Here is a 25,445-nt window from a genome sequence, read left to right as displayed (position 1 = left end):
TTTTTGTGAGCCTAATTCAATTGATAATAACAATAAAAATGGTATCGTAATCTTTGTGACAAGTGATCTTGCTCTCATACTATCATTGATGGCTTGACAAACAACAAATTTTAGATTGGTGGTTTGTATAGTCATGTCATATATTCATACAGATGAACTAGGGATGACAATTGAACTCAGGCCCGATGTGTACCTGTAAAAAAATACCTGCAACGTGTAGGGTAAACTCTGCTTTCATGGATCCAGACTTGGGCCCGAGTATTATCCACAAATTTAAACGGGTAAGGGTACTATACTGCCCAGCCCCGTCACCCGCACATACATATTTAATATTTTTTGTATATAATTAATTAATTTATTTAGCTATTTAAGTCTAAGCCTAAACTTAAAAAGTACTTAATACAATAATTGATCCCTTCGCTGGTATACAATTTTTGAAGGATGTTTTGGATGTTTTTTATTTTGTTAAATACTACGATTCGTACTCTTTTATGAGTTGATTTGAAATTTTTTGAACCATAGTTTTATTTTAACTATGATATTTTTATTGATTTTTCAGAGTTCAAGTGTGGGTAATGGGTGCGGGTATGGGCGCTAAGGTGCCCATAAGGGATGGGGAAGGACACTAAAGTTGTTGCCCGCGAGAGTATGGGATCGGGTACGAGTATTTTTTACAAACGCGTGTATGGGGAAGGGCACTGTAGTACCCTACCCATAGGGTACCCATTGTCATCCATAAGATGAACGATAGTCACATTGAGCATAGTTCAGTTGGTAGTAACAATACATTGCGACATTTAGGGTCCAAGGTACAAATTTCAGATTTTTCACTTATTCACTTTTAGAGATACATTTAAAGAATGATTTATCAGCCGAGCTTGGTTGAATATTAGTTCTTGGTTGTGTCCCCATGCAACCATCATGTAGCTCTTATACTATCATCGAGAGCTTGATAAACAACAAATCCTTGATTAGTGGTTTGTAGAGTCATGCCATAATCGATTAATCAAATATTTGGCTTGAAAAAAATGACATTCAGGCATGTCTTTGATGCATTGTTAATCATATAATTCATAACTTTTTCTCCAAGCGAATCATTGATCAAGATTCTTCTGAATAACGTCTCATTAAACATATGATAAAGGTTCAACCTAAACATTGTACAACTGAACTTGTGGTCAAGGTTTTGTCTAAACATACGTTTACTCTTGATGGTGCCTCAAACATCAATGGTATGTCCACCTTCACAATCTTACTATACATGCCAAGTGTTGTCATCTTGCGAAATTTGGTGCTTACCTTACTAACCTTGTTCTCGGTTTATTAGTTGTTTGTTTGGTTTATTCATTGTATATTTTGTCGAAAAGATGGTATTATAACTTACTTGCGTCTATGACAATGATCTCATTTTTTATCAAACGATTACGCTAAGAAAATAATTATTTTTCTTAGCTACGTACAAATTCCTAAACCTTTCCACACAAAAATTACGTCTAGTGTAAAATGGTGAACTATTACCTAAGGTTGCATAAAAAATCAAGAAAATGTGAAAAAGAAAATCAATAGAGATGACTAAAGACTTGTAATGGTATTTATAGTCTCAGGGTAACTAGGCAACCCATATTAACATTGTTTTCCATGTTCTTGGCTCACTGACTCACCCATTACATTATTTAAGATCATGGCTAACATAAGAATAAAGATAATTACCTCGTCGCCTGAGTTACAATCCAAATTTGTTTAGGATTTTCTAAGTTATTAACTTTCGCATCAACCAACCTTGTCCTCCATAATTTACTTTGGGAAATACGACTTCATGCATGTTCTAAACTTAGTCGACTAATATACTATCCATATGGCTTAATTGATGCAAAAACCCACTACTAAGGTTGATTGCTTGCCTTTTGATTGAGTATAACTACTTATGTCTTCCATATCCATATTTTTAGAGAGTGAATAGAATGTTTGAGAGGTGAATAATCAACATGAGAATAAAATAAACATACTAAATATGAGGATGTTGCACTGAATCTGTGGCAAGATAAAATATGATATGATCAAAGATGAAAATATTAGGGAGATTATGGATAGCCCCTATAGTAGAAAAGATGATGGAAAATATGTTTAGGTGATTTGGGCATATATAGAGAGAGAGAAAACTTGTAGATTACATAGTAAAGAGAGTAGATCAGTTAGAGGATAATCATGTCACTAGATGTAGAGGAAGACCTAGAAAAACTATAATCGAAACAATTACGAAATATTAGAGATTAATAATTAGACCAAAATAAAGTGCATGATAGAACATTATGGCATAATTTGATCGATGTACTCGATTCACTTGGTGGACTAAAATTAGGTTGTTGTTGTATCCATCCTCGATATCTAAAAAAGTGATTATATGGTTTTTTGATTTGGTGAACTCTATGTTGTAGTCTATTTGACTCCTATTCAAGATTACCATGAACCCAACAAAAGCAAACGACATTCTCCAAGTTCATCAAAATTGGTAGTCACATTCAGTATTCATTCATCAGTCGTCAATCTATTTTGGATCAGGTGATTGTTAGCTAATGTTTATTTAGCTCATAGGTAAATACTTCCACCGCAATCAAGTGGTCAATGCATGATCCAATCAACTATTTTTCGGTGTAAACAATTCTTAAATATATTGAAATAATTATGAGGATTAAAAAATATTTAACCATACTTTTTTAATATAATGGTATAAACAACCCGGCATATTTTTAACACTTGTTGAAAATTGATACTCCCTCCGATCCTAAATATAAAGAAAAGATTTTTTTTTTTTTTTTTAGAAATAATGAATAACTATGAATTATAACATTTGGTCTAGATGCCATACATTATTTATTCAATTACTCTTAAATGAAATCATAACACATGTAACGTACAATTTTTCTTTCACTGGATTGTAACTTTAAAAGACTAGGATGTTATAATAGATAGAGATTTCATGAAAAATACGTTTATTCAAACCACTATATATGAAAAGAAAAGAAAAAGAAAAAATGGTTGATTCATGAATCTGCAATATTAATGATGTGTAGTATTATCTATCACCCTAAAGTTAATAGTAACCTCTTTGATTTAGAACCACATTTATTTGATACCCAACTAGGGACGCAGCTAACTCCTTTTACGCGTTACCGTGAGACAAAGCGACAAACCCAACCTACCAAAATCTATATACAATGTAAGTAAACACACAAGAGGGTATTAATTGACCTAAGTTTCATGCCACTAACCATTGCTTAATTCATTTTAATTGCTGGCCCACCGTCCAAATATAGAAGCGTTTTATTGGGTCAAAAGCAGAGTCTTTAGTCTTAACCCCACAAAATTTAAAGTTTCAACTTTTAACAAACTTGCTTAAGGAAGGACAACATATATGCATGAATCATGATAAAGATAATTAGTGGCTTTTAGCATAGTTACATATGCTAAAATTTGTCTGCCATAGGCGTATGAAGATAATATCCTTGATAAAATATCAATTATGACTCTGTTTGGTAAAAATAGCAGATAGCTGATAGCTTTTAGCTGATAAGCTAACTGAAGTGTTTGGTAAAAATAGCGGTTCAACTAGCTGATAAATGTAAAATGACATAAAAGGTATTCTTATTCATAATAAAAATTATATCATTAATTTAAGTATTTGTAATTTTGTAAACTAATTTTTCTTTAAAAAAATACTTTAAATTTATTAATTTAATATATCCTATGTATTATAAATTAAATTAAATTTTATTCACTAAAATTTTATCTTATATTTATTATCATTTAAGTGTTTCCACTTTATAAAAAAAATAACATTTACCTCAAAAACAAAAAAAAAAGTAGCACTAATTAACAGAGAATAAAGAAAATAACACTTACCTCAAAAAAAAAAAATAACACTAATAGAATAATAGTATTTTGTTTCGTAAAAAAAAACGAAGGTATATATTTTTTCAAAAAAAAAAAAAAAGGTCAGCTGATATATATACAAAAATTGAAATAAATGGATAGTAGTCTTTATTACGTAGCTTATTATAAAATTATAATGGATAAAAATACAATTTAAATGAAATAATAAGGGTAAAATTGAAAGAAAAAGTGAGAAGCTATAAGCTATAAGCTCAAACGCTACTTGGAATAGCTTCTGAAAAATAGCTTATAAGCTCGTGAAATAAGCTATAAGCTCATGGTGAAAAGGTGTTACCAAACAGAGCTTTTTTTGTCAAACGAGCTTATAAACTATAAGCTAAAAGCTAAAAGCTCTATTTTAGGGTTAACTAAACAGACCCTATTTTTTTTTTTAAGGATTAAGTAGCATTTACAAGTGCATTCACATTTACCTTTCTTTAAGGTGAATAGTAAGGCTCACCTTTGAAACTTCTTAATAAAAGACATGTCTTTTTACTAGATGTGTTTGTTTCAAGATTATCACAAAAATTGGTGGAAAAGTGGGGTTAAGAATATAACATTTTTATGTTTGGTAAAATTTTATAAAAATTTGTTTCAAGATATTATTTAGAAAAATGTTACATAAACACCATTTATTCATACATTCCATTGTACACCCCATATATTAAGGATATTTTGGTAAGTTCATCTCACAACCACACTTTATCATCTATTTATGTGGGATCCAGATTGTCACGTGTCAGAATTTTATGTGGGTATAAAGGGTGTATTGCCACATGGTGTGGTACATGTATCACCACTCTATTATTTATTCCAAAAAAAATTACATACAACTTCTCAATTTTTTATCCATAAGCAGGAGGGGAGGGGCGGCCGCACAAGACACACAAAGGGATTGTTATCCCACATTTAGGATTTTGAATTTTGAATTTGAGACGTGGCATAAAGCCAAAGCCAGATCAATTGAACTGGAGTTTTGTCAAAAGCATCCACTTGCTCATTTCTGAATATGGTTCAGTTTTTCATAATAATTTATCAATACATGCATCTAAGAATATTATAAAACAATATAGATATTATTACAATCATGTATATTTAATACATAGATGTATAAAGATAAATTACTCTAGACATGAATAAGAAGAACAAATCCGTCAAATCGTGATAGCAATATTCTTTTCTGTGTATTTTTTCTGTACACAATAAAATCAAATTGGTCTGATCTGAATGGTAGCTACATCTGGATTTATTAAGCACGCCGTATTGAATTTGTTCTGTGGGATAAAGTAAAAATGAATTTGACATTATGCTTATTGAGAAATATAGGATTTTCTTACTAAATATTGAGAAATATAGTGTGCAATCTCAACAAAAAGAACGATTGCCTAAGATAGCTGTTGGGACTTCCGTGGAAGCCTTAAAATACTGAAATAGATCATTACATTAGATTAAGAGCAATCACATGTGTGTGAGTTTGATTATCATATCTTCATCTGGTCGTTTGACTATAATAGAGTATACACATTGTTTTTTGTGACAACACTTTTAACTCACACACTCAGCATATCATCATTTGATTTCCTTCAAAAGTGAGACTCTCTGCACCTTTGAACCAATTTAATGATAGTATAATTTGGGATGGAGGAAGTAACCAATAAGATCATGAAAGAAGATGTTGCTATCTCGATAAATATTATTTCAAGAAATATTAGTTCATTTTACTTATAATTCATTTTAAAGGAAATACTACTCTTAAACATGTTGGAGATCTTCATGAGAGAACTATTAATTTGTACAATTGAGTGTAGTGGATATTGCTTTCAAAAATATTACCCCCTTGCAAGTTACACATTTCATGATTTCACACAAATTAATAAAGTGTATTAAAGAATAGAGAGAATAGATTATGATCATGTGATATATTGATAATACGAAGAAAAGATGGAGATTGAAGAAGAAGAAAAACAGTGTGTTAAATGAGTGTTAGAAAAGAATGTATGTTCAAATATTATTGTTGTCTTTTAAATTACTTGAATCAACTATAAAATCATTGTTGTTATCATAAATGTAAAATGAAAATATTACTAACCTGCAAGAAAGATAAAGACTAAGGAATGTCCTTAGGTTATTGGTTAAGAGGATACAAATAGAAATATTATGTTGAAAAATAGTAAAAATGGATGAAATTAACTTTTTAAAAGTAAAAATATTGTTCTTCAAAAAATGTAAAAATATTGTTGAATCCAATACTAACATACTAATTTTGGTTTCCTTAAAGGCACTTGTTAGCATAATCCTTATTTATTTTATAACAAATTAGGGGAAAGACGAATACTCCTTTCTTTTTAATACACTAACATTTATAAATTATGAAACATGTTTTTATGAAATTTGAATTTTGATTTAAAGTATAAAAATTGGATGTCTGTGAATTTCAAAATCTAACAAATCCAACAAACTATGTTTAACTTTTTCAATATAGCAAACAATATAAAAAGTTTGAACATCAGTCCTTATTTGGAGTATTATTAAAATGATAAAATAATTAATAAAATATTTTAAATGAACGGTAAAATTGAAAAGAAAAAAAAAACCTAACGTAAATTGATGTATTTTCCTTATATATAGAATTGATAAATTAAATTTTACAAATGTGTCACACTTTGAAACCAAGGGAGAGATATAATGACAAAGTTTGCCTCCATCAAGCGTATTCATGTACGAGGAAATTATGTTGGAATTGTGTTGGTCGAAGGGGATGTAACTAATGCAAGTATTGGTTTTTTGTTTCCTTAGATTCGCATAGCATGCATGTACTGTTTTTAATTGCATCCAGGTTCATTGTTGAAGCTAAAGAACATCATCACCACCGCCATCTTCTTTAATTAATACAAATCCTTTTTTCCATCAAGTTTAATACTTTTGACCAAGAAAAAACACATGCTTCTCATTCTTAACTTTTTTCACTTTTATTCATGCTCTCTCCCTTTTAAAACATTGTATTTAGAATCTGTATTTCAAAAATGCAATAAACACTCTCTTTCTAACGTAATTTCTCTAATACTAATTTTTTTTTGGATGAAATTTATAAACATCTTATATTATAGAAATGGATTATGTGTAAAGTGATAATATCTACATAATTTCATTTAATAAAAGAATAAGTATTAAAAAAGTTAAGAAAATAGTGTTCACAACATTCATCTTATATAATCATAATATAGAGAAAGGGATTCTCTTTTTCCTTTAAGCTTGTCCTCCACTTGTGCTAATTACACATTAAGTAATGATTCGTAGCTCATTTCTCTGTTTCTAAAGTAATGTTAGAACTAGCTAGGATTTTGGATTTAGTTAGTGTATATTTGTTGTGATGCTGCCAACGCTTCCAAAGTTGTGTATTGCCTTATTTTTTATTTTTTATGAATGAATGGAATTTTCCCTCGTAATCGTATAGACTAATCTCTCAAATTGAATAAAAAGTTAATAAGCTTTTACTCCCTGTCATATAGGCGAAATTTGGTTTACACTCTGTAAAGAAAAAAAATTAGAGAATCCCCTTGTAATTTAAAGATCATTTAGTTTTGCACCCTTAGTGCATATGACTGAGCATAAATTTATGGGTTAATAGGATTTTACCCCCTAACTATATAGGCGAAATTTGGTTTACCTTCTGTCACATCAGCAAAAATGCACAATCATTTACACCAAAAGTCTAAAACCATAGACTCTTTAAATTACAAGGAGGATCTCCAAAAAAATTTACAGGTAAACCAAATTTTGCCTATTTATCAGGAGATAAAAGTCTATTAACCCTTGAATAAGAAAACACTTGTATCATTTAACTATGATCGCTACTGCATATTTATAGGATTCACATTTAAACTATGATCGCTAATCAAATAAGAAAACACTTGTATCATTGATCACTAATTAACGACGAAAGTATAAAGGTTACTCTAACTCGCTGCAAAAAATATCGAAGATAGCAAGCGAAATGCCTAACACCAAGAGCTAAAACAATAAAAACAACCAAGAAAAAGATGGTACAAGCAAAAGAAGAATAAAAAAGGATGAATACAAATGAAAAAGAAAACTACATAAGGCTTTGTTTGCGAGTTTAGAAGGGAAGAGATAGAGGTCTTTGAAAACAAGGAAGGATCGAATGGAAGAAATAGATGATATGAGAAGAGGAGAGCTTTGGGGGGTTGATTTTTCTTCCTAATACAAAATTCCCCTCAATTGGGTGGAACTCAAGAATTGCATTGTTCTTCAAAATATTAAATTTATGTTGTTATTGTTGGAACAATAATCAAAATTAGTTAAAAATATTTATCTGCAACCGAAGAGATTACTAGGTTGAGTCGCAAACTAGGTCGCTCTCTTTAAGACGTTTCGTGGCACTGCCCAAAATTGTGCAAGCAAACTATCAACCACGGCGCCCCCAGGATAAAACAACTCAGCTACAATCGTATCAATCCTATTGCACTATAGGGTCTGTTCTAGAAATACACATTCAAATATGGTGCTAAGACCATTCTAATATGGTATTGATACCACTCTATCATGATATTAAGACCATTCTTATATAGTTTTAAGACCACTCTAATATGGTGTTTCCACCGCTCTAACCTCTAACTTCTCCAAGGGCATAAAACATAAATAGGGGTTATATTCTTAAGATCAATCTTATTTTCCGAAGGGACACTTTATCTCGAAATGGATTATGATCTTAAGAATACTCTTATTTTCGAAGGGACAAAATTTACCGAAGGGACTATGCTCTTAAGACCATTCTTAATTCCGAAGGGACATTATTTCTCGAAGGGACTATGGTCTTAAAAACATTCTTTAAATCCTACGGGACAAAAAGAGAGGGAGATGAAAAGAATAACTCGTCAACACAAGCTAAATGAGGGAGAAGAGAGAAAAGTTTTTTGACAACTCAAAAGAACTTTTGGTGTGATCAGAAGTGAGGAATGAGAGCTCTATTTATAGGTGAGGAGCCAAAGATAAGTTACAAATTCAATGGTTAGGATTAGTTGGCCACCACAAAATCAATGACATGATATTGCCTCATAAATGAGCACTCAAAGGGATAGTTGACATGAGAATTTTTTTAATTCACATATTAACACCCATAGTGTTCCAACAATTATAATATTCTTAAAATTACAAATATATTAATCATAAATTAATTTATCATTCTCTAAAATATTAATCTTTCAAAAAAATATGATAGATTTATCTATTAAATCTATGTTGTTATAATATTCTTAAAATTAAAAATATATTAATCTTACATTAATCTTATATTAATCTATCATATTGTTCCAAAAAATATGATAGATTTCTTTCATATATTTCCCACCATTCAAAGACTTCTCTTCTCCTCCCCGCTCCTCTAAACACTCAAACAAAGCCTAAGATATAACATCCATAGAAAGCCAAAGAAGATGAAGGAACACTCCGCTAAATGCCTAACAAGAATGGCACATAGATTATTTTGTTGTCACTCGTAAAAAGTACCTCCTTCCATCACTCTTATAAACAAAAATCAACAAGTAGAAGTAAGTGTTCAACAATTGGTAGATTGTGATAACTTATCCTCAAGAAAGTGGTTTTTGGCCAAGTAATCGAGGCGTACTCTTACACACTGTCCAATTACTATTTATAAGCAAAAGTTTACATTTTAGATCCATTCAATAAATGATGTATATGATCTTTATTATAAACCACATACATCATTCAGTGAATGAATCTAAAATGTTGATATCTCTAAAGTCTAATATATAATGTGAGTATGAGAGAGAAAATTATCACAAAAGTTGTAATAAAATGGTTGTACAAATATCATTATATAAAAAATAATTAATTGACAGAAACTTGTATAATGAGACTTTTACCTTCAAAACTCTCAACATAAAGAGATTCGAGAGAGTTAAAACTTACTTCGAATATTTTTACCTTCAATTTATTTTCATGATCGAAATTTCTTTTTACGAATCATATCAATTTTCGTTACTTCATTTGAATACTTTTAATTTTTTTGTTACTATATTTTAAAAAACAAATGTTCCCTCCACGTAAAAAAAAAAAAAATCCGATGGTATCAACTCAACACAAGCGAGGGAAAAAGAACAAGTAGGGATGACTTTGAGCTCATTAGAAAGTGAAGCATCCAATTCCGCGAGCCAAATAGTGCAAGAGTTCCCTCCGCGTAAGGTATGAGAGAACACAACATTCCAATTTCTCGACATAAAGAACAAATGTTATTAATAAGAGGAGCATAAGGACGAGTAGGCACGACCATGTCCTTTATCAAAGTCAAGGAAATTTGAGAATATAACTCACAAATTATATCTCTAAAGTCAACGCATAAGAAATAACATGAAGCTCAACATTGATATTAGTAGTATAACCATACACCCCCCCCCCCCCAAAAAAAAAAAAAAAAAAAACCAGTAATTCAACCACTTAAAGAATTTCTGATAAAACCTCCAAATCTTGATATATCGAGGTTATCAATCAAACTACCATCAAATCCGCAATAGTTGTAAAATAGTTTTTGACGACTAGAGATGGGAGATGGTTTGCATCGGGTGTTAGGAGACGGTGCTGAGACTGACTTCTGGCGTGATTGTTGGTGTGGAGATGTTCCGTTTTGTGTGCGATTTAGACGGTTTTTTGTTTTGACAGTTAACAAAGTTGTCACGGTTAGGTATATGTTCCAGTTGGGTGTGGAGGCTGGTGGGGGGGCGTGGCAGTGGCGTCGTCGTTTGTGGGCTTGGGAGGAAGAGTTGGTAGAGGAGTGTAGGGTACTATTACTTACAGTTACTTTGCAAGATTCCTCTTCTGACAGGTGACTTTGGTTACCGGATCCGACTGGCGGGTATACGGTTCGTGGGGTATATGATATGTTGACCTCGCAGGAACAACCCATGTTACATCAAATTATGGAGTTGATCTGGCACAAACAGGTACCTTTGAAGGTGTCTATTTTTGCTTGGCGTTTGCTGAGGGACCGGTTACCTTCTAGACAAAATTTGGCAAGTTGCGGGGTCTTATCTTTGGAGGCGCGGTCATGCATAGCTGGGTGTGGGTTTGTCGAGGACGTCAATCATCTTTTTCTGTCTTGTCCGTACTTTGGTGCGTTGTGGCCGATGGTGTGAGCTTGGCTTGGTGTTGATGGGGTCGAAACTCAGTTCATAACAGACCATTGTTTGCAGTTTATTAATTATGCAGGTGGTTCGAGAGCACGACGATCTTTTTTCCATCTAATTTGGCTGCTGTGTGTTTGGATATTGTGGAATGAGCGGAATGATAGCGTTTTCAGTAATAATCATAGTTCTTTACCACATTTGTTAGATAAAGTAAAATCTTATTCCCTGTGGTGGCTGAAAGTTAGTAATGTAGTTTTTCGTTTTGGTATTCACAATTGGTGGTCGAACCCGCTCATTTGTATGGGTATCGACTAACTGCCTTGTATCTTTGACTACTCTGTGTTTCTCTATGTAATTGTTAAGGCACACCTTATGCTGCAACAATTACATCATTGGTGATAATATATTCCATTTTTGATTGTTCAAAAAAAGTTTTTGACGAAGCACCACATCAATAACAATAAGCATATAAAGAAATATCATGAGTGTACTAAACATGGTTATTAGACAACTTCCCATGCATAAAATTCCATGTAAAATGATGAATATTTGTTAGGGAGCTTAAGATTCCAAATTCAAGACCAACTCATAACCATTTCGGATTAGGTCTTAGTATAATGTTTAGTCTCCATCTCCATCTTAACATCTTAAAGAAAGATCTTTGATATGATATCCAAATTCCACACCTCGTGGTAACAAATGTTATTGATACGGAGATTAGTGTCGTTTTGTAACACATGAAAAATTCGCTTAAAAACACAACCAACAGAAATTCATTTGTCATACCAAATGGATATGTCACCTCTTGCCACACTTGTAATGAAATCATAAACAAAGAATATTTGTTGCTTTAACGATATAACAACCTGAATACGAGTCTCTTTTTAGAAGCCGAAAGAATGTGAGATTTATCAATAAATTTCCTTGTAAGTAATTGTACTTAAGGGTGTTTGCGGTGCAGTTTGGTTCGATTTTGAGGCTAAAAGTTATCCGAACCGCAAGATAAATAAGTATGCGATTTGGTTTGGTTCAGTTGACTTTTAAAATAAAATTCGAACCAAACCAATGTAGTTTGAATTGGATCAGTTTTGAACACATTTAATTGTACCTATAACTTATCAGGAATTCAGGATTCTGAATGAGATTCCAGACATGCTTTCCCAACATAGCCATAATGACAAGTCTAGCTTTTCTGATACCAATGTCGCCTCTTTGAGGTGATTTGGTATTAGTGTTGCAATTCACCCAATGTACAATATTTCCACCCCAAATACATTGTCTAATACTAGAATCAATCTTGTTTCATATGCCCTCTGAAAGCCAATAGTTATACATGGTGTAAATGGGTATAAAGCTAAGAATTAATTTTGCCAAAGTTACTTTCTCGGGTCTACTTGAAAGCCTAACTTTTCAACCAGCCAACCTCGAAGATCTAATCAATAAAATAGGAAAAATATGCATTGGTAACCCTTCCAGCAAGTAAAGGATAACCAAGATACTTACCAATGGAGTAAGTGTAGTTCAAGTTGATCATACACCTTCAAATTTCTTCAATTTAGAATGATCCAAATTTTTTTGCCGAGGAACTTAAACTTAATGCACATTAATCTTTACACTCAAAGATTTACAAAAAGAACCTCGGCAAAGATTAATGTAACATTAGCGCTAAAAAATACTACCTTCGTCCCTAATTATAAAACCCTTTTGAAAATTTTTTTGTCCCTTTTTATAAGAACTTTTTGGTATTTCCAACTACATTAATTATTTCTTTACATACATGCTCATATTTATTATACATCTTTTTTTACAATCAGCAATAAATAACATGTTGAAAACATAAACCAACTCTCTCTTAAAGGATAAAATTGTAAAAACAATAGTAATTACAAATATATTTAATACAAATGTTCATTATCTTAATTCCCGTTATTTTTTCAAAATGGCTCTATAATTAGGGACGGAGGTAGTACTTGATTTTCTGATATCAATAATAAAAGAGGTGATTAGCTAAATAAAATAAACATATCATTAAGAAGTTGGGTAAGAATATTGGTTAATAAGAAAATAAAAAAAACTTTGTTTGTTATGAACCAACCAGTCTCCAATTTGTCAAGATTAAAATAAAAGCAATGTGAATCTTTTATCTACGTATATGTGCATGTTGTGGTTTCTATTAATTTTTTATTTAAAGAAGTTAACATGTCAAGAATGCTTATTTTAAATTTTCGTGTCTTCTTTACTAAAAAAAGTGTCATCTTTATCATTAATTTAATTTATGTGATGCAATTGCAGTAATTATAAAAATTATATGGTTGATCAGTTGATTCTTTGGACCTCCTCGTTCGGTGTGTTTGGAAGTTTGTACGGAAATCTTGTAAAGGTTGCTGTTGGTGAGATCAACTTGATCCGTTAAAATCAATAACTGAAACCATATAATAATCGATGTTAACAAGTAATTTAACTACTTCCTAAAAAAAACTAATTCTTTACATTGATTAAATTTCTTGTTACCAAGTAATTAAAATCAAAATAGTTTGCAAGAGTTACACCATTTACAATTATCCATCCAATAGGAGAATGAAGAAATGTCTATTTTGCTTTATCAATCAATCATATAGACCCTCTTGCTCCCAAATATCAACAAGAAAATAAACCATTTCCTGTATCAAAAATATTATAATCAATCAATGATATGGTGCCATATTTTATTACTAGAATATCAATAATTGAAGAATAAAGTTCATAAAATCATACTCTTAGAGGGATAGGTTGGGGGAAAGGCTTGTTATTCCCAAGTATATCTTCATAGGTAGCATTAGAACTGTGTGGAACATGAACTCAGTAAGAAATTAACAAACACGTCGAAAATTACTTGATGTAAACATAAGATAGAAAACATACTCAAAACAATGCAATGTAATTATTAATATTGCGTAGAATTGCAGTCAAATGCGACTGATGCAGTCTCAATCGCAGTGGCGTCGCTGTTTCAGCAACATCAAAAACCTTTATCTCATACGAAATTTACCTTATTCGTGGTTCTCTAGCTACTGTCTGTCTCTCAGACCTTTTATTTCCAGCCCATTGTTGCCTTATCTGGTTCCATTGAACAAGCCCTGCATACACCAAACTTCTTTTGTCAGTGTGAGACGTCAAATCAAAATCATTTAAATCCGTGTTTGTATAAACAACTTAATTCTATAATGACAAATAAAGTAAAGTCAAATTATTTGGATATAAGCTATAAGTTATTTTCATAAACTATCCTGCAGAATTTTGAAAATAGGAAACAATGGAAATAACATAAACATGCCTTGGTTGACAGATTCAGGAGGACTAATTTGACTGCTCGAACTACTTTGAAGATCAGAAGAAATACTCATCGTTATTCCACTCGAAGAAACACTTCTCCGCGACCGAGCTTCACTATGATCCTTTTCAAAAGTGCTGCTGCTCCAGAAGCCTGATGATCCATCATCTTTAGTCACGGTTTGGCCTTGAATTATTTCTCCCTTACATCCCTCATCCATTGAAACAGTAGCTTGAGGTTTTTCGCGGCTTCTAAGACAACCTATGCTCTATCAAAAAACATGTTCAACAAAAAGTGTGACTAAGAATCATACAATCATGTTACAATCACGAAAAAAACTATGCATTCAACTACTATTATTTGTAACAATAAATTTAATGCAAATAGAATTGACATAAAACAAGTTTCACTCTCACAGAGAAAATTTCTTTGCATTTATGCTTGAATTTTTCCATGGAGATAATGACAAGAATGCGAAAGTAATAACAGCAAAACAGAAAAATTGAACTGCAAAGTTTCTTTATAGAGAATCTATCAAAAAGTGCTAACAAGCAACACCTAGAATACATATATCTCATGAAATTGAAAATCCTATAACCGAAGCAAATTCCATGTGTTGTGTCATATTATACCAATTTCAAAAGAATCCAATTAAAGAATGACAAAACAATTATGCTTGCTTAATAACAAAGCAAGTACAAGCAAAGATTCCTAAACATGATTTAAGAAAAACAGTGCAAAGTACATAGAAATAACCTTAAAATACACAGAATAGTTAAGAGAGTAGCAAAATTTGATTGGATGTTTTATATTTTACTTGGTAAGCAAGTTAATTAAGAGAATAAAATTGTAGAATCATTACTAATCAAAAAGGCATGTATAAAAGTTAATTACTTTGAGATTAAGTAATGAGTGGAACAGTTGAAAATAGTGGAATTGAATTGGTTAATTAGTCAATGTTCTTTTCAACTACCAAAAGAAGACAAACAAAATAGAGAGCAAAGAACTCACCCTATACACTTAAGGTTGTATTGTATTCACACAAAGTCAATGATGAGATTTTTCACCAATAATTATGAATCGTTGAACTTGAAGGAGAGGATTTATAGTCCCTCATGCACAATAATGATAAGAATAATAATGTTAGCAGAAAATTGAGTACAAAATGCCTTAATAAAGAATCAACTAGGGAAGCAAATATTCGAGTTGTTTGGTTCTCTTGAAAAATAATAAAGGATTATATAAAGACCTGTTTGGTGGTTTGGAAAATTATATTGAAAACTATTTTATTTAGAAAGCTGTATTGAAGACGTCTTGTATTGAAAACGTGGAAACACCACCTAATGGGTTTTGACTTCTTATGAGCTGTTTATTTTAGATTATTCAGAACTTAATGTATTAGTGCGTTTGGATTTATTTTATTTATTTTTATAAAAATAAACGATATTTATTCATTTAAATTGATAAATTATTTCGATATAGTACAAATTCAAAGTCACTAAAAATAAAAAAGATGAATCTGCGAACAAACTCATAGTATCCACGTTAATAGCATAAAATGATAGAATACTTATGCCTACAAATATGATTATATTCATTAAGTCTCCAGAAAATTCATGTCTCCGGATCTGCAACGTTGATGACGTAAAAGTCATTAATTGAATCTGCACTTATTCAAAGCTAACCTTTCAACCTCAATCAAATAATATCGTACTAAGACGGAAAATCCAAGGCATATAAAGACATAAAATCAAAGTAAACAAAGTCATATAAACACGACGAAATCACAAAAATAGTGTGTTTGGATGTTAGTGATGATATATATTATGATATGATATTATGTTTAGAATGTAAAAATTTAAAATTGAAAAAATGTCGTTATGAAATAATGAATAAAATAGGATAAGATGTAAAATTATGAAGATAAACCATGTTTTTTTTTTTTTTGACAAAAGATAAACCATGTTATTCTTTTGCATGACGGTTTGGAAGATAGGTGAAAATGACAACTAACATCTGATAAAGGTTATACTATTAGTGAGGTTCATCGTTTATTCACGACGGTGAAACCGATGCAACATAATGAATTTTACAATATAATTTGGAATATATTTGTTCAGTTAAAAATTTCGTTTTTTTTTTTTTTGCTTGACGCTTGTTACAAAATTGATCATCAATTCAAGATAATCTTGTAAAGTAAGGGATTCTTCAACAAAATGTAGGTGTTTATGTTTCTTTAAACATCGACCATTTACTTTTGGGATGCACAATTTTAGAAGCATTTGATTATTAGTTAGATAGTGGTTACCCCTTTAAAGCAGTCTGACTATGGGGGTTATTTTTTGGCACACTCGGTGGTTTCTCTAATAAAATTATAAATTGATTAGTCTATATAAGAGTCATCCGGAAGGAAAGGAACTATCGTTGTATTAGGTAAAGCGGATTCAATTGATCATTTGTTTAAAAAGGTAAAAAAAAATTATCTTTTAGGTAGTTGAAAGCAAAAAACTCAACTTTAACTTTTGATCTTAATCATTGATCCTTTGATATATTTGAGGTTAGCCCCCTAGCAGAGTTTCTTTGTTGTATTCGATTGTTTGATTGTACCTTGTAAGTAATTTTTGTTCGTGGTGTTCTCTATGTCCACATCTTGTGCAGGAAAGAACCTTGGTATGATTGATATATGTCTCATTTTAGGTTGTCTGAAAAATGACAAACAATGCCTTTCTAGCTTATAAAATAAGAGGTCTTACTAACGAGTGCTCTCAGAACACTCTTTAAGGATCTTACATTTAGAAATTATTTTTAAAAAGTTAATTAAATATTATAAATTTCAATGCATTAAATATATAAATTTTCATAAAAGCTTACTATCAAAAGTCCTTAAAGACGATCTTGGATGTACTTGTTAATATTTCCTTAAAATTCAAAAAAAAAATTAGGAAAAAATGCATCCTTCTTGATTCTAAATTTAATAATCTATTTTCCTCGTTCTTTCAGAAAAAAATAAAAATAATCTATTTTCTTCATACTTAGTGTACGGTATGTTGTCTTTGACCAGTAGAATAGTGTTTCTTTTTTTTTAAGGATGTAGAATAATCTTTAGAATTTCTTTGTATAATTTATGTTTTATTTCTCAAGTAGAATAGTGTCTTTGACCAGTAAAATAATCTTTTTTGTTGGTTACGTCGAATAATCTTTTTTATTTCTTTGTATAATTTATGTTTTATTAGTAGATGTATCGTGGACTACTTGAGATCTCAAAAATATATGTAGATCTTTTTTAAATAAAGTTTAATCAAAATGCAGTGAACTTTAATAAGATAGTGGCTTGGATGTGGTTCTAATTAGCTTTAGATTAAATTAAGATGTTGCACTACCTACACTATGAATGATGTGTTGGCTCTTTAGATTGTATCTCTCAACTATGTAAATTGTTATGGTGAGAGTTCTCTTGTATTTTTTCCATGTTTTTAATTTGCCTCCCCTGTGCCCTTGATAAAAAAAATTAGTTTCCCTTATGCTATCTTGTTGATCAACTAACTAATAGAGATCAACTATGATTCTCTTTTTGCTTCAAAAGATTACGTCAAAGAGGGATGTGAATTTCTTAACTTCTCCGAAAGGTGCGGAATTTTTTGTGAGCTACTAAAATAAGGATAAATTACAAGAAAAATATTGGTTTGATCGATTGTGTGTGTTCTGAATGAAAAATTATAGAAAAAAAATAATCTTACTCGCCAAAACATCTTGACCTACAATATTTAACCCTGACTCAACTCAATCGACTATTGTCGCAGGTAATACAAGTTTCTGCTAGTTGTTGGATGTACGTGAAACCTCACATTTAGCCTGATTTCCCTTTTTCTCATGACATTTTAGTTTCACTTTCTCATCCACGTGTGCATTACTGCTTTAGATTGTGCTCCATAAAAACATATGTTTATGTTAGTATACTACCTCCGTCTCTATATACTTTAAGACAATTTTGAAACAATTTATTGATTACTTTTTATAGAATCATCTTCAAATGTTTAACTAATTGTAAAAAAAATCTTGAAGTATTTAACTTTTTTTTATATATAGAAATCTTATATTTTTATCGAATACTCTTTAATTAGTGTAAATATTTTAACCAATAAGCAAATAGATAAACCCAATATATATTAATTGTTAATAAATTTAATAATAGTATTATGAATATAAAATTAGTTTCATGATTAGTGAGCTAGTTACAACTCTGTTACAAGTTAGTTACATTCTTTAAGAGTAAGTTACGGTTGTTAACTAGTAAGATAGTTAATCATATCGTTCATAAGCTCTATGTAAATATAGTTTAATTTGTGTATTCAGAATTTTTTCAATATGCAATTTCATGAATATCATTATGTGTAAATTTTTCATGATATATATATATATATATATATGGGTGAGGATATTTTGACTTCAAGAGTAAGTGTAATATTTTACTCTAAATCTTGACCTTTAATTCCAATATTGATTAATGGCTTAGATTAATTGATATGATAGACTTTAATTCAATTTTCTATTGTAGTCAACACTTATCACCACAAAATAACAAAACAATAAATGTCTTTTAATTGCATGATTTTTTTTTGTTTCACGCAAAAATATTTTTTGAGGGTTAAATTAAAATCCTTTCCTTGAAATAAAAATTTCAAGATTCACTCATTCTATTCCTTCAAAAAAATTGCATAAGAATTTTTTTTTTTTGCATATATGACATTATGTTAATAAGCAGAAAAGAACACTATACTTGCTAGTTTGGTGCATAGAAGAAAACAAAACGTGTTCAACTTCTGTTCTATTATCTTTTGTTTCAGGCCTTTTTAAGAAACTAAAACAAACAAAAAAAAAATAAAGATATTGAACAAACAAGAAAAAAGAGTTTTTAAGTTTTGTTCAATTTTTAATGATAAACATTTTTGCCATGCAAGAGTTTTTAAGTTTTGCTCTTAAGCCTCAAAAATTCTAGCGTGAAACAAAAAAAAAGTAATGGAAGAAGAAAAAAAATCAAGCAATTAAAAGACATTTATTGTTTTGTTATTTTGTAGTGATAAGGAGTTTTTCTACTTGCACCCTAGTTAATCATGGTTGCACCCCAAAATGACAATATTACCCTTTCATAAAATTTGATTTTCAAAAAGCCTATTCCTTCTTTTTTGGTTACACCCCAAAACCCTTCTTCCAAAACCATAATTCTCCAATCGATCGATTGTGTTCTGCAAAGATTTTCAAAACCATACTTTCTCACGTCCGTCCATTCATGATTTCAAAGAAATTCGAAGCAAATCAGGTTAGCAAGTGTTGTTCTTCAATCGATTGTGTTTTTCTTGTTATGGGTTCTCAGTTCTGATTTTGTGTTTTCCTTGTTCTGCGATTTTGTAAACTCAGTTTAAGTAGGTTCATGTAAACTCAGTTTAAGTAGGTTCATGTTAACTCAATTTAAGTAGGTTCATGTAAACTAAGTTTACATGAACCTATGAACCTACTTAAACTGAATTTAAGTTAACCTTGCCAATGTAAATTAAAACCGTAATCGTACAATGCATCATTGCAGTTGAAGGAAAAAAATTGAAACTAGCAAATAGAAGAAGAAATTCACTTACTTATATCCAATTGAGTATGGATGAAAAATATTTTGATTCACTCTTTAATTTTCATGGAGATTGATATTGAACATCAAATTGTTTGATCGATCGCTTTGTGGGGTGAAAGAGGGTGAAACTCACTGACAATGAATAAAATTAGGGTTTTAAGAAAATTTATATAAAAGGGCAATTTTGGTATTATAAAAAAAATTTAAGAAAATTTGGGTGTAACCAGAAAAACATGGGGTGTAAATAGAAAAACTCGTGATAAGTGTTGACTACAATAGAAAATGGAATTAAAGTCTATTATATCAATTAATCTAAGCCATTAACCAATATTAAAATTAAATGTCAAGATTTGAAGTAAGATATTACACTTACTCTTGGAGTCAAAATATCCCTACCCTATATATATATATATATATATATATATATTCATGAATATCATTATGTTCTTTCATGAATACAAATTTTTCATGAAAAATCATACTATAAATTTTCTTGAATACATAAATTTGTGTGTATTCAAAAAAGAACATATAAATGATATTCATGAATATCATTATGTTCTCCCAATTCTGTTTCTTATGCAGATCATATAATTTGTGTTTTCAGAATTTTTTCAATATATGCAATTTTTTAGGAGATCTTTCTCATTTATATGATCTTCCCCTTCTTGATACATTGATTACTAACAACTATTGATTCTAACACAAACACTATTATAAGGACGACTTGTTTTAAGTTGTTTCCCTATTTATTATAGTACTATTTAAAGAGAGGATGAAAACATGGAAACGTGACACAATAAATTTTTATTGTTGGATACACACATTCCTAAGAAAATCTTGTTTTTTCTTTTATAGTACAGCAAGCCTGTGCTGTTACTTTAATGGATAGAAAAATGCCAACTATAGTTTTTCATTTATTGAAGTTGCCTTTGGAAGCTAGTGACATGTCAAACTTGTGCAGCTGAAACTTTTAATGCACCTGTATGTATGTATGTTCAAATATTTGAAAAGAAATACTCAAGTACTATATACATATATATAAGTTGTGAACAAAAACATGGAATTAATTACTACTTATTATGAAATACGTAATGCTTATTAACCGGCCTCATAATTACAATTACATTATATTATTTACATGATGATTCACGCAAAGACTTTATACAAATGTTTAACCTATGATTGGACCAGTTCAAACAAATTTCCACCGACAATCTATATAAGTCTCGCAAGGTGCATATAAGTTCCACATTTGGCATTGTACTATATATATATTTCCCCTCATACAATACACATTCATTATCTGCAGATACAAAGGCATTAGGCACCAATCGATCATGGTACAACGTAACAAGTTCAGAGGAGTTAGACAACGACAGTGGGGCTCATGGGTCTCAGAAATTCGTCACCCTTTACTGTAATCTACTTCTCCAACACTATAGTTTCATTATTATAATGTTGTTATTTTCATAATTTCACACCATATCATATGGCTGCAAAATTTACACAGGAAGAGAAGGGTATGGCTAGGTACATTTGAGACAGCAGAGGCTGCAGCCAGAGCATATGATCAAGCGGCCATATTGATGAATGGAAAAAATGCCAAAACCAATTTCCCTATACCAAAGGATCAAACTGAAGATGCCAATTCCCTAACACCAAATTGTGATGATAATAATAACTCTTTCCACACTTCAAATGCTCTTTCTCATCTCCTTAAACAAAAGCTTACAAAATGTTGTCAAAAACAATCTCAATCACTCACTTGTTTGAGGCTTGATGCTGATAATTCTCACATAGGAGTCTGGCAAAAAGGAGCAGGATCACATTCTGACTCTAATTGGATCTTAAGGGTGGAGCTTGGAAAGAAACATGAAGATAGTCATGAATCAAATTATGTGTCATCATCAGAAAAATCAGCACCTAATAATAGTACAATTGTTGGTGATTGTGCTGAGAAAAATGGGATAGAACATGAAGAGGATATTGTTACCATGCAGATGATTGAAGAGCTACTTAATTGAAACTTCAAGTAACCTTCAGGAGTCTGATGTTACTTCTATAATATATAATATTAATAACATACTATTGTACTGTATTAAAGAACTCCTTTTTAGGTTACTCTGAAATCAATTTGTCTTCAAAGAACTCCTTTTCACTTACAGTATGAAACACTTTTGTGGACCATATCCCTAACTAAGCTCTAATCTTATTAAGATTTATCAATGTACTAGAGACAGTGGGATGTAGGAAATCTAAACTTATTCGCCGGATAAATCTTTAATCATCCAACATTTTTGTCAATCGTTAATATCATAATCAATTATAGTAACAACATTCATATTGGTACCACGTAACTGTGATAACAGTATGCATTCTGTTACAATAATCGGTTACGATATCAAGGAAAAAGAAAAATATTGGATGATTAAAGATACCGGTTGATAATTAATGTAGTGCGATTTCCTACATATGATCTAGTATTACTATTAATGCCCCTCAAAAAAGTATATTAGTAAATAAAAGTTTTTCTGAAACTTAACTTCTTAATTGTATAAAAAATTAAGGATTATTATGTATTATATGTCATATGTATGATTGCCATGTCTCTAATACATTCATAAAATTATGGATTTTTTCTACATTCTTGACCTCTTATCTCTCTCTCCTTCCTTTGTGTCTAATTCCAAATGGTAAATCAAGGGTGTTGAAAGTTTTTTTTCTTCTCATTTTTTATTTACTAAATTCTTTTCTATTCTAATAGTAAAATAGTATCATTATAATATGCTTCATGGGTGTCTTTTGAAATTCAAAAATTAAAAATAAAAATCATTGCATTACTATTATAAGGGTAAAATTGGAAGAAAAAGTGAGAAGCTATAAGCTATAAGCTCAAACGCTACTTGGAATAGCTTATAAGCTCGTGAAATAAGCTATAAACTCATGATAAAAAAGTGTTACCAAACAGAGCTTTTTTTGTCAAACGAGCTTATAAGCTATAAGCTAAAAGCTAAAAGCTCTTTTTTTGGTTTCCCAAACAGACCCTAAATTGCCCCAAGATGAATGGAGCAGATTATAATGTCAATATTACCGAGTCTACTCATTTTCTTATAAGTAGGAAGAAAAAAATTCATCCACCTTATAAAGGGTCCTCCTCCGTATCCGTGAGCATAGTTCAGTTGGTAAGGATATACATTGGGGTCGGGGTTCGAATTTCAAACACCCCACTTATTCATCCTGAAAAAAAATTTAAATTATAACCCCTAAATTACTTGAAAAAATAAAAAAAAATAAACAAAGGGTCCTTCTCCATGTATGTACCCCCATTACTAAGGTCAACTCTTAAATTTAAGTTGGTGTCCATACAATGCTACTTACTTTTTAATGTCGTTTTTTAATAAGTTTTTCGTTTCTTTTATTTATTATTTTTAATGTTTATAATAATATAATTATTGTTTGTCAAAAAATCAAATCAAGAGATAAAAAGATCAAATCAATATTCTTAACAAAATTAAAATCGAAGTGTTTTTTTTCTAAGAAGAAGACAAAATTGAATATATTAAAAACATGAGGTCCACACCCTCACAAAAAGTGTCAAGGTTAGGACTTAATATAAGTTATAGCCAATAAACAAAGAACAAAAGCCTTAGCGAGTTATACTAAGGCCCTGTTTGGATAAACAACTTATATAGATGCTTATAGCATTAAGGCTTATAGCATTAGAGCTTACATCATAAGACCATTTACAATGGTAAAACAAATTCAACAACCTTCAACACCCACTTTTTCAATTCCCAACACTCCACATCATTTTCTCTCTCTTAATTCAACACCCTTTCAATTTTTACCTCTCCAATGGTTTTTTATTCAACACCCTACCCCACCACCTTTTATTTCTTATTCTTATTTAATTTTATATTTTTGTTTTTATAATTATATAAAATTACAATTATCGATTATAATTAAATTAAAATGAAGAAACACTTAACAATTTTTTTTTTTTTGTAAAAACAAAATTTATTTAAATAATTTATTTTTATTTTCTTAACATAAATAAAATGCAATACAACAAACTAAGTACGGGTCACACAAATAGCTTAAAATGCAAGACAACAAACAAGCACACAACACACAAGTAATTTACTTAGTTCGATACAAATCATCTTCAATCGTGAAACATTCCAAACTTTGTCCATATGTGCTTCACTAGATCTGCTTGCAATTCGTGATGAACATTTGGATCACGCAACTCGGATCTAGCACGCACATGATTTGCAAAAGTGGGTAACACCTCGGTCGAGTATGGTTGTGCTGTACTAGATCCACTTCCCTCAGATTGCTCAAAATCGGTCCAACGTTGAGCATATGTATCTCGTTCATCCTCAACAATCATATTATGCAATATGATGCATGACCTCATGATGATACCCAAATCGGCTATGTCCCACAAGCGAGCTGGTTCACGGATGATTTTAAATCGAGCTTGAAGCACTCCAAAAGCACGTTCGATGTCCTTCCGACAGCTCTCCTGATGTTTTGCGAATAACTTATCAGGTTCACTTTGAGGAAGTCTAATTGATTTGACGAAAGTTGGATAAGAAGGGTAGATACCATCAGCTAGATAGTATGCCATATTATAGGGACGTTGATTCACAAAGAAATTCACCCGTGGAGCCTTTCCCTGTTCCACATCATCAAACACCGGTGACCGGTCTAGAACATTGATATCGTTCAACGTTCCTGGACATCCAAAAAAGGCATGCCAGATCCATAGATCATGAGATGCAACTGCTTCAAGAATAACTGTGGTGGTTCCCTTATCCCCCCTGGTGAATTGACCTTCCCATGCTTTAGGACAATTTTTCCACTCCCAGTGCATGCAGTCAATACTCCCGATCATCCCTGGGAACCCCCGCATTTCACTAACATGTAGTATTCTTTGAAGGTCATCTTGGTTTGGTGCTCTCAGGTACACTTCCTCATACAATCGTATGATTCCTTTACAGAATCTACGTAAGCACTCCAATGCTGTAGTACCTCCTATTTTGATGTATTCATCGACCGCATCTGCTGCCACGCCATATGCTAACATTCGCATTGCTGTGGTACATTTTGCTAACGGTGATATACCTTCTTTGTTGGCGGCATCAACTCGCTGGGTGAAGTAGTTATCAGTAATTGAAAGGTCTCCAACGATTCGAAGGAAAACATGCTTTTGCATCCGGTACCGACGACGAAACATTGCATCGTCATATGTAGGCTCATTGGCAAAGTAGTCGTCAATGAGTCTTTGGTTTGCCGCTGCATGATCTCTATTTAAATATTTTCTACTACGAGATCCACTACCTTCCTCTAATTCTTTTCGACGCTGAATAAATCGGTTGACGATATAAGTGTCTTCAATATCACGTTTTTGTTTGTA

At 31.1% G+C, this 25,445-nt stretch overlaps 3 protein-coding genes across 8 annotated transcripts; 1 reads left to right on the top strand and 2 right to left on the bottom strand.

The window, feature by feature from the left end:
• Positions 1–13,481: 13,481 nt before the first annotated feature.
• On the bottom strand, positions 13,482–15,608 carry LOC11435981 (uncharacterized). Of its 6 annotated transcripts, none has more exons than XM_024778803.2 (5): positions 15,412–15,608; positions 14,404–14,661; positions 14,119–14,206; positions 13,845–13,911; positions 13,482–13,750 (listed from the first exon to the last, which is right to left on the bottom strand). In XM_024778803.2, exons 2-5 carry the CDS (start codon positions 14,618–14,620, stop codon positions 13,697–13,699), a joined length of 426 nt encoding a protein of 141 aa, XP_024634571.1. In that variant the 5' UTR covers positions 14,621–14,661; positions 15,412–15,608; the 3' UTR covers positions 13,482–13,696. The 6 variants fall into 6 exon arrangements, with proteins under 6 accessions (XP_024634571.1, XP_003588763.1, XP_024634561.1 ...); XM_003588715.4 differs by having other exon boundaries at positions 14,404–14,668; positions 15,412–15,606; XM_024778793.2 differs by lacking the exon at positions 15,412–15,608 and adding an exon at positions 15,295–15,371 and having other exon boundaries at positions 14,404–14,668.
• A 5,711-nt stretch (positions 15,609–21,319) lies between these two features.
• LOC11435980 (ethylene-responsive transcription factor WIN1) lies at positions 21,320–22,210 on the top strand. Its single transcript, XM_003588714.3, has 2 exons — positions 21,320–21,440; positions 21,534–22,210. Exons 1-2 carry the CDS (start codon positions 21,361–21,363, stop codon positions 22,045–22,047), a joined length of 594 nt encoding a protein of 197 aa, XP_003588762.1. The 5' UTR covers positions 21,320–21,360; the 3' UTR covers positions 22,048–22,210.
• Positions 22,211–24,182: 1,972 nt separating this feature from the next.
• LOC112419005 (uncharacterized) lies at positions 24,183–25,364 on the bottom strand. Its single transcript, XM_024775680.2, has one exon. The coding sequence runs from the start codon at positions 25,263–25,265 to the stop codon at positions 24,189–24,191; it is 1,077 nt and encodes a 358-aa protein (XP_024631448.2). The 5' UTR covers positions 25,266–25,364; the 3' UTR covers positions 24,183–24,188.
• Positions 25,365–25,445: the final 81 nt, after the last annotated feature.

Source organism: Medicago truncatula, chromosome 1, assembly GCF_003473485.1.
Source record: "Medicago truncatula cultivar Jemalong A17 chromosome 1, MtrunA17r5.0-ANR, whole genome shotgun sequence".
In the NCBI taxonomy this organism is placed as follows: Eukaryota; Viridiplantae; Streptophyta; class Magnoliopsida; order Fabales; family Fabaceae; genus Medicago; species Medicago truncatula.
This window is presented reverse-complemented; position numbering and strand designations above follow the sequence as displayed.